The sequence below is a fragment of the Solanum stenotomum genome, chromosome 11 (assembly GCF_019186545.1).
Source record: "Solanum stenotomum isolate F172 chromosome 11, ASM1918654v1, whole genome shotgun sequence".
NCBI classification, from domain to species: Eukaryota; Viridiplantae; Streptophyta; class Magnoliopsida; order Solanales; family Solanaceae; genus Solanum; species Solanum stenotomum.
Window position 1 is genome coordinate 7,857,212 of NC_064292.1, and position 15,578 is coordinate 7,872,789.

The 15,578-nt window shown below is 34.5% G+C and overlaps 2 protein-coding genes across 2 annotated transcripts; one reads left to right on the forward strand and one right to left on the reverse strand.

Annotated features, from left to right (window-relative positions):
- Positions 1-2,701: 2,701 nt before the first annotated feature.
- On the forward strand, positions 2,702-3,304 carry LOC125845618 (secreted RxLR effector protein 161-like). Its single transcript, XM_049525171.1, has one exon. It carries the CDS (start codon positions 2,702-2,704, stop codon positions 3,302-3,304), a length of 603 nt encoding a protein of 200 aa, XP_049381128.1.
- Positions 3,305-6,064: 2,760 nt separating this feature from the next.
- Positions 6,065-14,247, reverse strand: LOC125844218 (U-box domain-containing protein 13-like). Its single transcript, XM_049523491.1, has 4 exons — positions 13,811-14,247; positions 10,614-10,730; positions 10,008-10,457; positions 6,065-7,596 (listed from the first exon to the last, which is right to left on the reverse strand). Exons 1-4 carry the CDS (start codon positions 14,081-14,083, stop codon positions 6,442-6,444), a joined length of 1,995 nt encoding a protein of 664 aa, XP_049379448.1. The 5' UTR covers positions 14,084-14,247; the 3' UTR covers positions 6,065-6,441.
- Between the last annotated feature and the right edge of the window lie 1,331 nt (positions 14,248-15,578).

A 15,578-nucleotide genomic window follows, 5' to 3' on the forward strand; every position in this document is an offset into this window, starting at 1 on the left:
TTATTATGTATTTTTATTTTTATGAAGATAAATAAAAATTTTCAGTCTTCAGTTGAATCCAAGATGAATAATGGAGATATGTATCTTCTGGACAGTGCCACAACTCATACAATACTAAGAGAAAAGAAATATTTCTCTCATTTGGTAATGAAAAAGGCATATTGTAATACAATATCCGATAGTACAAAATTGATTGAGGGCTCTGGAAGAGCGGCCTTATTTACTACCTGGAGGAACAATATTGATAATTAATAATGCATTGTATTGTAGTAAGTTTCAAGGTTATTCGCCAAAATGGCTATCATGTTGAGACTGCAAATGAAGGAAAGGTGGAATACCTTTACATTACTACGATAAATGCGGAGAAGAAAACTGTGTATAAAAAATTATCTGCGCTTTCTTTTGGATTGTACCATACAAATATTAGTACGGTTGAATCACATGCCGTAGTAAACAAAAGGTTTACTGATTCTAATGATTTTGTCATTTGGCATGACCAGTTGGGCCTTCTCCCAATCATTTCTCAGCAAAACCAATGAGTACAACTTATTAAAGGGAAATTACGAAAAAGATCTTAGACCTAGCTGTCTCAATTATCCATAACTCCGGGATTAATGTGCTCTTTTTTATGCTTGCCCGGTTATAATATGATGCGCAGAATAATTGAGAATTCACATGGGCATACTTTGAAGAACCAAAATGTTCTTCAATCAAAGGAATTCTCTTGCGCTGCTTGTTCACAAGGAAAGTTGATTACTAAACCATCAACGACTAAGGTTGGAGTGAAATCTCCCGCATTTCTGGAACGGATACAAGGTGATATATGCGGGCCTATTCACCCTGCATGTGGACCATTTAAATATTATATGGTCTTGATAAATGCATCTACAAGATGGTCTCATATGTGCTTATTATCAACTCGCAATATGGCTTTTGCGAGGTTGTTGGCTCAAATAATAAGGTTAAAAGCACAATTTTCAGATTATGCAATAAAAATAATTCTTCTTGATAATGCTGGTGAGTTTACATCTCAGGCATTTAATGATTATTGTTTGTCCACTGGAATAACAGTTGAACATCCTGTTACACATGTTCATACTCAAAATGGTTTAGCAGAGTCATTGATTAAACATCTTCAATTGATAGCTAGACCATTGTTGATGAGAACAAAGTTGCCTGTTTTGATTTGGGGGCATGTTATTTTGCATGTAGCAACACTTGTGCATATACGACCAACCAGTTATCATGACATCTCTCCATTACAATTGGTTTTTGGTCAGGAGTCAAACATTTCCCACCTTAGAATCTTTGGTTGTGCAATATATGTTTCAATTGTTCCACCACAACGCACAAAGATGGGTCCCCAAAGAAGGTTGAGGATATATGTTGGGTATGAATCTCGTTCTATTATAAAATATTTGGAACCTAGAACTAGAGATTTATTTACGGTAATGTTTGCTGATTGTCATTTTGATGAATCAGTATACCCAACATTAGGGGGAGAACAAAAGCAGTTGAGAAATGAGATAGATTGGAATTCACTTTCTAGACAGACCATCGGACAAATCAATGTGAGCAAGAAGTTAAAAAGATAATTTATTTGCAGAATATTGCAAATCAACTACCGGACGCATTTACTAATCTTCCACGGGTTACTAAATCATATATCCCAGCTGCTAATGCTCAAGTTCGAGTTGATGTCCCGATAGGACAAAATGTTAAGGCAAATGAGTTTGGACCACGTTTAAAGTGTGGTAGAACAATTGGTTCCAAGGATAAAAATCCTCGGCAAAGGGAAGGAATAAATTATCAAGATGATCATAATATGGAGACAATTACTCTCCGAGACATAATAAACGATGACACCAAAGAGGAGATCCATGTACCTGAAAATAATGAGAATGAGGAAATTTATGTCTCGATGAGAAAAATGTGGAATCGAAATAATATTGTGGTGGATAATATTTTTGCCTATAATGTTGCAGTTGAAATAATGCAACAAGATGAAGATTTGGAACCAAGATATGTCAATGAATGTAGACAGAAAATTGATTGGCCAAATTGGAAGGAAGTAATTCAAATAGAATTGGCTTCACTTGAAAAACGTGAAGTTTTTGGATTAATAGTCGGAACACCTGAAGGTGTCAAGCCAGTGGGACACAAATAGATTTTTGTGCGAAAACGCAATGAAAATAGTAAAGTCGTAAGATATAAAGCACGACTTATGGCACAAGGTTTTTCGCAAAGGCCTGGTATTGATTATGAGGAGACATATTCTTCTGTGGTAGATGCAATTACCTTCAGGTATCTAATAAATATGATAGTTCATGAAAAGCTTGAAATGCATCTAATGGACGTTGTCACAACCTATTTATATAGCTCAGTAGACCACAATATTTTTATGAAAATCCCTGAAGCATTAAAAGTGCCTGAAACATATAAAAATTCAAAAGAAAGTTGTTCAATAAAGCTTCAGAAATCCTTTTATGGATTGAAACAATCAGGGAGAATGTGGTATAATCGTCTTAGTGAATACTTGTTAAAGGAAGGGTATCAGAATGACACTATTTGTCCTTGTATTTTTATACGAAGGTCAAAATCTAAATTTGTAATAATATCTGTTTATGTTGATGACTTGAACATCATCGGAACTCCTAAAGACCTTTCAAAAGTTGTTGAGTGTTTGAAGAAAGACTTTGAAATGAAAGATCTTGATAAGACAAAATTTTGTCTTGGCCTTCAGATTGAACATTTGACAAATGGAATATTTATCCATCAATCAACATATACTGAAAAGGTTTTGAAGCGATTTGACATGGATAAATCACACCCATTGAGTACCTCGATGGTTGTGAGATCTCTCGATATAAAGAAAGATCCATTCCGACCCCAAGAAAAGGATGAAGAGATTTTTGGTGATGAAACACCATATCTCAATGCCATCAGGGCACTAATGCACCTTGCCAACAATACCCGATCAGATATTTGCTTCGCAGTAAGTTTATTGGCGAGATTCAGCTCATGTCTAACAAGAAGACATTGGAAATGTGTTAAGCATATATTCAGATATCTTCAAGGAACAATTGATATGAGGTTGTTGTATCCTAATGCATCCAAGTCAGAATTGATCGGTTATGCAAATGCGGGATATTTGTCTGAGCCACATAAAGCTAGATCTCAGACAAGCTATTTATTCACATATGGAGGTACAACTATATCATGGCGTTCGATGAAGCAAACACTAGTTGCTACTTCTTCAAATCATGCAGAACTAATAGCCATTCATGAAGCCAGTCGAGAGTGAATATGGTTGAGATCAATGACTCAACACATTTTGCAATTATGCGATCTTTGTACAAACAAAGACTCCAACAATATTGTATGAAAATAATGATGCTTGCATAGCTCAATTAAAGGGAGTATATATCAAGGGAGACCGAACAAAGCATATTTCACCTAATTTCTTTTTCACACATGATCTTCAACAAAATGGTGAGATAAATGTTCAACAGATTCGTTCAAGTGATAATCTTGCAGATTTATTTACTAAGGCATTGCCAACGTCAACATTTGAGAAGTTAAGATATAATATTGGAATGCGTCGTCTTCGAGATATCAAATAAAGTTTTCATCAAGGGGAGTAAAACACGCGTTGTACTCTTTTTTCCTTAGCCAAGGTTTTGTTCCATTGGGTTTTCCTGGTAAGATTTTTAATGAGGCAACACTCAAGGCGTGTTACAAGATGTGTGTACTCTTTTTACTTCACTAGGCTTTTTCCCAATGGGTTTTCCCTAGTAAGGTTTTAACAAGGCACATTATCTATAAACATCCAAGGGGGAGTGTTATAAAATCATTGAATTGTGGATGTTTCTTTTCATCAACAACATAACGTAATGAACCTATTTAATGTAAGACTTAAAGTTGTGCTAACGTATTTGGTTAAAGGATGTAAAAGGGTGTTTTCTAAATCCTATAAAAGGGTAGTCTTTTCACCCTTATGAAATACACATTGAAGAGTTCAAAGAATACTTCTACTTAATATTTCTATTTGTCTTACCTCCTTGTTTAGTATTATAATATTTTGCTCTCATTTTACAACATATATATATATATATATATATATATATATTTGTTTAATAGAATATAATAATATTTATTTTGATTAATGTGTATTTACATTTTTGTCCATAAATGTTACTCCTTTCATTCCATATTAATTGAATTTTTGAGGCATTTTTCATTTTTTAAATTAACTTAATTGTTCAGTTTTCAAGACTACTTTTAGAGTGTTCTTCCAATTTTGCCCTTCATTTGAATTTTCAATGTGATGACTTCAATAAATTTGATAATAATTAATAAGGGTAAAAATGGAAAACTATGTTCAATTTATGTCTTAATCTACTTTTCTTAAAGGGTGTGAAACACCTCAAAAATTCAATTAATATAAAATGGAGGGAGTATGATTTTATAAGGACATTTTAGTAATCCAACTTAAAGAGATCATAAAAATAATCAAAAATAAACTCACTAGATACAGTGTATTGGAGATAAATATAATATATTTAAATGCAATTCAATTAAAATACGTAATTATTGGAACAATGAATGCATTGAATAATTACTACTTCATCTTCACTATTGACTTGACACACCCCCTAAAAACAATAAATAATAGAGGTAATAATATTTAATAGCAAGAGCAAAATAAACACAAAAAATAAATTATCTCTTGATTTTTTAAACTGAACAAGTATTATTGGGTAATTATTTTTAATATAATGGACAACTATTATTAGTCCGAGCGAATATCTATGCTAGCGGATTCTATGTTGTTTGCTAATTTGAAATTTTCCTAAAATGAGTCTTTACTCATTCACCCATTGAAGATAATTGCTAATCATGAGGCCTTTATTTTTTTTAAAAGTTGGTCAAAAAATATGATTATTGCTAATGTCTATTTCTTGAAGTGAATCGTCTTCAATGGCTTTATGGCTTTTAGTCTTAAGAGAATAAAGATGATCATTCTTTCCATAAATCTTCTTCAAGTACTCATGGTTTGTGTGTGGAAAAAGAGAGCATTATTCTTATTCTTCTAATTTTCTTTTGTCGGATTTTATTTATTTATTTTTGTCAATTTCGTGCTCCTTACTTTATACTAGAAGAGTATGTTGAATTTTAGGTAGTGAGTGAAATATCCTTAAGAACAGTGTTATTAACACGTCTCAAGCTCTAAAGATTCTCTACAAATTGTGTGGTCAAATATTTTTCGTAAGATTTTCAACCATGCAAACCTCTCCTATAATAGGTGTAGGTTCAATTTTTACTATCCCTTTTCTCCTTTTCCTAAACCTCCAATGTATAATTTTTTTTTAAACAAACAATCCAGCATTCTTGTCTACTTTATACTACATCTAATTTTGGCTTCATTTAAGTCGATCACTTTTATTTAATTAATTATGTGTTCAATAAAAACTAAGTAAAATGATAAAGTAGGGAGAGAAACTAATCTCCCGTATTTTCATTAAATTAGGTTTGACTATAGATTTTAGATAAGATTTTGAAAGTTTTATTTTCAATAAACATTTGATCATAAATTTTGAATCTCAGTTTGAAATCTATCTTCAAAATATTTCAAGTTCCAAAAACAGTTTTCAAGAGAAATTCATTTTCACCTCACAAAGTGCAATTCTTCGCAAGTAAAATCATGTCGAAACACAATTTCAAAACTTAAATATTCAAAAAAGGTTGTATTAAAGTTCCAATCGGTTAATAACATGGTAATGGTAATTGCCCCTGCAACTACCGGAAGTGATAATAATAAAAATCGGAATGCTGCTCTAGTCACTAGAAGGGGCTGCACAAATAGAGGTGATCTATGCATAGTCTTTCGCTTTTGCCAAATCTAGAGAGATACTACAAGTCCTCCGTCCCAGATTCCATCTCCACGGCCATCCGGTACTACCAAAAAAGTCTCATGCTTACGTTATTGTTATTATTGTTATTGATGGTAAGCTTCAACTTCAAAATCAATGGTCACACGAGCGCTAAGAAAGCAAAATGTACAAAAGGTGAAAGCATCTCCTTCGATTAAAACTGAGGAAGAATACACTTGTACAAGTTTTACAACTTACAATGATACATCAGACGTTTTGCACATCAATTTTTCACTTTCTGTATGTTTTCAGTTCTTACCTTCATTACCATGGCCTATTTTCATGACACTATATGCTTCAACACCAAGAAAAACAAATAAAATAACTTAATGAACAGGATTGGTGATCTTCCACCTTTCCCTCACCCCACCACCCTTTCTCTAAAGCCATGTTAAATGTCATCAAATGCTTCGAAAGGAACCAAGAAAGAAAACGCCACGCGAACTAGAGAATACAAATGAACATTTAGTTGTATTTAGTCGATCGACCTCAACTTGTTTGGATGCATTCAACTCTCAATGGCATTAGTTGATGAGGCCGGTGGTGACCGCGAGACCTGGTTTTGAGTTTGAGACTCGGCTTGCGCCTGGGGCTGTTTTGTCTGCTCGGCAAGTCTGCTCATTCTTTCAAGCAGTTGGGTTGCTTTTCGTCTGCCTCTTTCAGTTCCATTTTGTACTAAATCCGTCAAAGGACCTATCAAACCAAGTCGCTGTGCTTCGACCAGATGATGTTGGTCCCCAGAGCAGAGGTGTACTAAAACTGCAGCAGCATTTTCTTTGTTTCTGGGAGAACCATTTGAGATCACGTCTACCAAAACAGGAACCGCGTCTGCAGCTCCGATAGCTGCCTTCCCTTCTGGATGACTTGACAAGATTGCTAATATAGCAAGTGCTTCATCAACCATACCACCTTGAGGTTTTGTGACCAGCTGCATCAATGTAGGTACCACTCCAGCCCTTATTGCCCTGCCCTTGTTCCCTTGATAAATGCATAGATTGAAAAGTGCTGTAGCCGCGTCTTTCTTTCCCCTTTGTGTACCTTCACTTAGTAACGCCACAAGCGGAGGAATTGCTCCTGAAGAACCAATGGTGACCTTATTTTCATCGATAACTGAAAGGCTGAAAAGGGTGGCTGCTGCATTTTCACGTGCTTCCATGCTCCCCTTCCTGAGTACATGAACAATACCAGGCACTGCCCCTGAAGTTACAATGTGTCCTTTATTATTCTCACATATGGAAAGGTTGAGAAGTGCTGTAACAGCATGCTCTTGAGTTCGAGAATCAGGTGTGGATAAAAGATGGACTAGCAGAGGAATGGCACCAGCTTCAGCTATTGCAACACGGTTATCAGTATTACGCTTAGCAAGAAGGCGGATTTCACCTGCAGCAGAACGCGCCTCTTCAGGGCTACCAGATTTGAGCTTTCTCAGAAGATTCTCTATCATTGAGTGCTCAGCAGGAGTGCATGCAGATGCAGACTTTTTGGGTGGAGAACTGCCTGGTCTTTTAGGTGGTTCAATCCCATTCGCTTCACACCATTGTGCTATAAGGCTACGCAATACATAGTTGGGTGTCAGAGATTTGCTTGTGAGGGCTTGTTGAGTCTTGGGACAAGTGCTATGTCCAGCTTCCAGCCACTTCTCAATACAAGATCGTTCATAGGTCTGCAGTAAAGTAAAATATTAACCTGGTAAAAATGATAATATGGAAATTCCAACTCCACCTTTAAATGAAGTACTAATATCTAGTGGAAATCACATGTGTTGTTTCTAAGGACATGAATGAAGGAGCCATCACTAGCGTGAGAACAGTAGTAGGAGATACAAAGGAGTTTCCTATAGCAGTGGGTCTGCACCAAGAATCGACATTGAACCCTACTTGTCCTTAGTTATGGATGAGCTAACCATCAAGATACAAGATGAGGTTCCATTACTATTTGTTGATGATCTTGTGTTGATTGACATGACCAGCGACTGCTTCAACCAAAAGCTTGGACTATGAAAAACTACTTTAGAGAGTATGGGTTTAAGGACAAGTAGAAGTAAGCTTGAATACATGCACAGCAAGTTCAGTTAACATGAAAAGAGGAAAGTTGAGGTAAGACTACACAGTATTGCGGTCCCAAAATGTAAGCAATTTAGATATCTAGACTCGTTATTTCAAGAGAATGGAATAATAGATGATTTATAGAATTAAAGCCGGATGATTGAAATGGAGAAATGTTATCGGAGTGTTATGTGATAGAAGGAAGCCTACCAAAGTCAAAGATAAACTCTACAGAATAGTTTTAAGACCGAAAATGTCATATGGTAGTGAATGTTGGGCCGCTAAAGCCTAAGATATCCACAATATAAGTGTTGCATAAATGCAAATGCTAAGATGGACGGCGCGGTGCGCATACAAGATTAGATAAGATAAAACTGATCAGCCAGAAGGTGCAAGTGGCAGGTATTGAGGATAAAATGAGAGGTCACTTGAGATAGTTTGATCATGTCTTGTGTAGACCTACAAATGCACTAGTTGTAGGTATGAAACCATGGTGACAGAAGGTATGTAAAGGGGACGAGATAGACCTAAAATCACATGGAAGTGAGTCATAAGACCTATAATTTTTTGAAATCAATGCAAACTTAGGTAAAGACAAGGCACAATGGAGAAAAAAGATCCATGTAAGTGATATCTACTAGTTGGGAATAGGTTTTAGTCTTGTTAGAGGACTTCGAATAATAACAGCATGATTATTATTACTATTACTACTTCTACTACTACTATTACTACATTTACTTACATAGGTTCAACTTTTTTCACCTTTTTTTTTTTGTATTTGGAGTGATGATGAAATGAGTTGCCCTTAAATGGATTAGTTAGATTCATATAGCCGACCCCAAATTGTTTGGGACTAAGACATAGTTGTTGTCTTGTTTCTATTTATGTTTGATCAGCACGTATGAACCAACTGACTAATAAGTAACCTTGTTCATACATGGTGATTTACACTTTTGCAGCTCTTCCCTAGAAAAAGCTATGACCACTAGTTGATGTGATGGTTCTTTTTTCTTTTTCGATAACTAGTGGATGTGATAGTTCTTCAAAATCATTTCTTAAAGGCAAAATACATAGATAGGATCAAATAGACACACTGACCATTTGGACATATCTACTTGGCAAAGATGTGTACTTGGGATATTGCGTGTATTTTAGTTAAATGTGAGCGCATGAGGCCTTCATCAGACCTTTTCCTCTCCTTTTTAGAAATTAAATAAATTTTGTACGGGGTTCCATACTGCATTATCATTTTTCCCTCACTCAAAATCTCCCAACAATAATACCCATTCTTTTTCACCCAAAATTCCATGTGAACCTTCCTCATCCTAACATCAGTAGCTCTACCACCTTTCACTATAATCCTCCACCTCTCTTTCAACCTTGACGCAAAAAAGAAATTTTAAAAAAAAAAAAAAACCTCACATTGAGTTCAGACATGGATAACCTTCAAGATCACTGGATTCAGCCTCTCTTTTTAGCCTTTGAGCTGGTCTAGTTCAAAGTAAGGAAAAAGATTTTTTTCTTTGAATGTATTTCTTTATTTGTTTATACCACGTGTCAAATTATTTATTGCGAATTATACGTGTTGTTCTTTAATTGGTTCATTTGACACGTCATTGGCAAGTGTAACTCACACATAAGGTCTGCTGGACTTGGGTGTTTATAAGCAACAGTTTTTCCGACTTGTATCTGGTCATACTGATAGTTATAAAGTTTAAGTAATCGTTGGAGACAACTTGTAGGGGCTATCTATGTATATTTCCTTTCTTAAATACGCATACCTAATACTGCTGCCTAAATGAAACATAGAGATTAGAGATCTGCAGGATTCACTGATGAACTACAATTCTGACAGACAACTAAGAAGTACACAAACACAAGCAAGATACTAGTTATATATCATCATAAAAGTATGACGGGATGAAAAGGAAGAATCTGGTAATAGCATCTTTCTGTAATGAAAGAACAAGAAATAGATAGTTTCAACTAAATTTTATACCAATAGGTTAAAAGGACGCAGCATCAATACCTGTCCAGTTGAAACAATGACGGGATCTGTCATCAACTCCAAGGAAATAGGGCAACGAAAATCATCCGGTATAACTGGTGCCTTCTGGCTTCCGTCTGCAGATACTTGTCCACTAAAATTTGAAGACTTATCTCTTCCATAAGCATCAATGTTTGGATTCTCAGTCTGTACGAAGTCCTTGATTTTCTTCAGTAGCATTGACATCTTCTCTATTCTCTCCTCGGGATCCCCATCAGTAGCAATGACCATTTCATGCAAAGCTAGTGATTCTTGTTTAAGGTCATCTAACTCGGTCAGCTGTAGCTTATCAACTAACCTCCTTAGGACATCTTGATCTACAGCGGCGTCATTACTCCTGCTATAAAGAGACAGCAAATCTTCATGCAGTTCAGCATCAGGTGTTTCAACCCTTCCTTTGGCTCTTTGGAACTGAGAAAGGACAAGTGCAACCTGACAGCAGAAGAAGTTAAAGATGGTGAAGAACTGCAGATGAAATGTGTTTAACCGTAGACCATTTATTCCATCATGAGCTCAGGTACTTATATTGCTTCTTCCAGAAAAATCTCCCATTTTGGAATGAAGAGATAATTAGAAAATGATGTGTACCTGTTCTTTAACTTCGTCGGATATTTCAAGCTTTTCATAATAAATTCCATTCAAAGCTTGTTCAAGCTGGGATGTCAGCTCTTGAAATTTATTCATGATATGCTCCATTTCTAGCACCTGCAAATAGACACCATTTACTTGAGTATTTATATAAAATTGTGTAGGACATTGTATCGCTGATGGTTCAAAGAATCTCACTGCATTCTACAAGGATTAGACATCCTACATGCAAGGAACACATAACTCACAATGAAATAGAAACTGCATCATACAAAATGCCAGCTTTAATTCAAAATTGGTTTCTGAGAATATCATTAGGCAATGCAAATTGTGAATCACCAGATGAAAGCATCACATCTCTTGACATCCTAAAGATCGAGTCAGTTTATCGTGTTTGGATATCAGGTCAATCAAGTAGTTAATTTAAAGTTCACGAGGGACCACATTCCTAAAAGTTAATTTCTCCAAGAAATCTTGTGGCAAAAGAACAGGATCATCCCTAAGAGGCTAGGAAGAACAAGTAGTGAAATTTCTCCAAGAAATCTTCAGTCATAAGTTAGAGAAAATGACCCTTCTTCCAGTAGTGTTAGATTAATGTATCATACGAGCATCCTGAGTAGGAATTGATTATCTAGATGTGAGAATACATGGAGATTTCAACTGAAAAGTTAGAAGCTAGACCATCAACCATGTGGAAATCAAACTTCCCGAAAAGTTCGAATGATAACTCTAATCAAGTAATCGTGTGTTGTTGCATTATTAATTGCTTGAAATCCTGAATCTGGTATGCATTATGGATTATTGAAATCCATCAGCATCGGGGATTACAGGAATCCAAAAGTACATCCAACATTAAAGCCATGTGAAACAAAATCAGAGCCCACAAGTGAGCCACATTTATATTAATAGAATCTTCAACCGTCTAGCAAACATAGTTGGCAGGATCCATTATCCATTTACTGTGTATTCCCATGTACGAAGAGAGTATAACGAGGGTCAAAATCTATAGGTGGCATGGATGACTCAAATATAATAAATGGCTGCACACTAAAAGGACAGAAATACAACCAGAGCCAACACTTCCCATACACAGATTGAGTTAGTGTAGACTGTAGAGCCAACCTACTCGAGACTAACTTAAAGAGAAAATCTCTACCATAATCACGAAAAATCTTAGTTTACTGGCAGCAACAACAATCGTTATTATAAAAATGAAAAAGAATATTTCATTCACCTTATAAGTGTACTCACTTATCCTTTGTAGCTAATTTGCAACATCATATCATGAGAAAAAGATCAAAATTGTCCCTCATCTTTGAGTTTAGATTCAAAATGATCCATTATCTTTGACATGGAACACTAATAATCTTTCTTCTTTGACAAGATGATGCATTTCTAGTCTCCTCCAACATTTTCTGTCTATTTGTTACTGTACTTACTATTTCTTTTCTTTTCCTTTGTTGGAGAAACCATGTGTGGCCTAAAATTGTACCCCATAAAGCTATCTTAATCCATTAAAGGCCTAGTACAGTTATGCCGACCCATCTAGCTCCAGGGAGGTGAGACCGGAACTAAAGCCCGGATAAGTCCTCATCTATAACTGATTCCGGTGAATCCAGGATTCTCTCCGTCAGTCACTCACACATGTAATGGTTAAATATGCTAATAAATGATAATGGTCATTATGAGAGCCGGAATACGTGGGAAATGTTACTTAGGGTTAGGTCATAAATACATCCCTTCTCCTCACTTCAAACCTATCTGATTTCATCACAAGAACTACTTTACTCTCTGAATTGAAACGCAAGCTCTTGCTTTTCCCAGTGATGTTGCTAGACAATTACGCTGGAGACGATTAAAAAGATTCACATTTTCTCTCATATTCACTATTTTATTGTTTTGTTATTATTGCTCATCGCTTGATCATATTCTTTAACAAGTAATGTAGCATTAAAAACATACTATTTGGTCATTATAATTCAATTGTTACTTTAAGACTCGGATTTAGGGGTAAACAATGATTTTACCATAAAAGTAAGTCCATTTATCTTTATTTTCTTCTTGTTGCTCACGTTTTTTAAGTGCAAACTGAATCAATAGAAAAAGATACAATTAGCATTCTCGGCAAGATTTCAAGTATCAAACTTTGTGTTTTGCTGATCAACTTGCCAAAACTAGCACCAGAATTAATATCATCAAATCACAAAACTTAAATACCCATGTGAATAGTGGTTAATAAAAGTGTAAGCATTTCCATAATCCATATTTTGTATATTACTGTATTTCTTAATTGGGTTCCCTAAATTTTAAATTTGCAGCTTTGGTTGTTTTACTTTGGTAAGTTTCCTGCGAAGAAAAATCATAAACTTTTTTAGATCATAAATTTTACTATTAGTGATAGATGGAAAATGTTGGAGGAGACCGAAAATGCACCATTCTTTGGCAAAGAAAGAGGACTGACTATTAGTGCTCCAATGAAAAGATAAACGGATTATTTTGAGTCTAAACCCAAAGATAAAGGATAATTTTGGACCTTTTTTCTTTGTCACTGATCTAGTGATTCATAACTAGAGGAGTTTATTTTGTCATTTGTCCTATCTTTGGTTGACAGAGTTACATGATACCTATCGCTGAGCTGGCATGTATCACATGGAATTAGTGAAGATGTGCAAGCTGGCTCAGACGCCACACCAAGGATACTAAAAAGAAAAACTAGAGGAATTTATTTCGCCATTTGTCTATCTTTAGTGGATAGAGTTACCTGATACATGTTGCTGAGCTGGCAGGTATCACGTGGAATTAGTGAAAAATGAGTCAGCTCAGGTATCACATGAAAGTAGTGAAGATGCGCCAAGCTGACTCAGACACCACGCATACCAAAAAACGGAGGAATTTTAGAAAACAGTGAAAAAAAAATCAAATCTTTTCCAGAGGTTTCATCTCAAAATTCTTCAATGTGGAAATTAAACTAATCAGAAACAAATCCATCATTAATCCTAAAAAAATCAAACAGAAAATGTAAAGAATTTACTACCATTAAATTTGTTACCCAATCATTTCAGCAAATAAACAATTTTTTCACCAAATTTCAAACAGAATCAGTTTAACGAACTTCAATTAATTTCAAACAAAATCAAACTGAGAAAATCTTTAAAAAACCAGCTGAATTTAAACTTATAATAAATTAACATACGCACCAGATAAATCTTGCTGCCTTCACTACCAAATTTGAGCAATTCCTTAGCAGATTCAAGAGTTTCTTTTAATGAAATCAACGATTTCATAGATTCAACTGGTAATTTCTCTTTGTTATCACGAATCTCTTCGAACATTGGAATCAACAACTTGAGCCTTCTAGCTAAATTACAGAACTGTTTCTTCACCGAAATTTTATAATCCGATATGTTTGATATATCATTAACTATTTCAATCAACTTTTTAGCTACTTCTCCTTTATCTTCTTCTCCCATTGCTTCAAAGATCCAAAAAATTTCAAAAAAAAAAAGAGTAAAAATTTAGAAGAATCAAATGAGTGTTTGATTTTGCTGCTAAATTTGAAAGAAAAGGTCGCCGGAGATGGTCGACTCCATGAGTTAGAGAGAGAAAGTTGAAGAGAAAAAATGGAGTTTTTTTTTTATTTGAGTCTATGGAATTGAGAGTAGAGACTATAGAGAGAAATGGGGACAAGGAGGTGAATTATTTTTTTTTTTTATTTGTGTATATTATTTTTTTTATATATTTTTTTGGTTTGTGGCTCGGCTTGAGATGTTATTGAGTTGGCTTGACTAGGGTTAGATTTCGAGATTATTCCTTTTTTGGCTTAACTAGGGTTAGATCTTCAATGCTTAAGTCTTAACCAAGGTTTTTAATGAATGATAAAAGAAAGACTTGATTGTCACTAATGAGATTGAAATGGAGGTTTAGGCTTTCTCAGTTAGATGGGTGGAATGTTCGCGATAGTTATCTGTTTGATCAAGTTAAGGATTTGTTTCACCTCATCATGCAGATAAACGTAACAATCTTTTGTAGTAAATGGATGATAAGATCATCATTATGATGGATTTTTGTTTTCCTGAGCGATAGCTTCTGAGTCTCGTAGAGTCATGTCAGTTATTTCAGAGTTGCTTTTTATCTGTTTTATCTTTTTATTTAATTAGAAGTATGCTCAGAAAGAAAATGTTACACTTGCTAGTGAGTTGAAAATCTGAAATATAACTTTAAATTGAATTTGAAAGTTTCTTGACCAATCACTAATTTTTAAATAATATTGAAAAAAAATTAGAAAAAAATAAGTATCATATATGATCAAGCGGGTCTTTTAAGTTTTTCTTTTCTCCACTTTCTTTTTCCACAATTATCTTAATATATATAAGTATTAATATTAATATTAATATTTTTGCTTAGCTGTAGACAGAAAAAAATAATCGTAATAGAGCTCGGCTTAGCAGCTTAAGTTTTTGTGTTTCTGACTGAAAAAAAAAACAGCGAAAGTTTATGTTTGGGATTTTAGCTGTAACCGTTTGCCAGGTCAGTATGAGTTTGGTCCTAAAAGACACAGAGCTATAAGCTCTTAAAATACAAAAAAAAAAAAAAAAAGAAGACAAAATTTCGTAAATAATGCTAATTGCATCCAAATTAATAATAAAATATAGCAGCATTTTGATTTAAAGATATAGTATAATATATTATAGTATTATATTTGTGTGCATAATAATAGTGAATATTACTATATTTTCGCACACAGTAAGGGGTCGTTTGGTTTGAATATGAGTTATGATGGGATAAGTTATGTTGGGATAAGTTATGTTGGGATTAGTTATGATGGGATAAGTTGTCCTGGGATTATTTCTTATTGAGTGTTTGGTTTGTTATATTCAAAATAATATATATTGATAAATTTTAAGAACAAGTTGTTTGTTTACAAAATTACCCTTCACTTTATTTAAACTTTTTAAATTTTTCTTT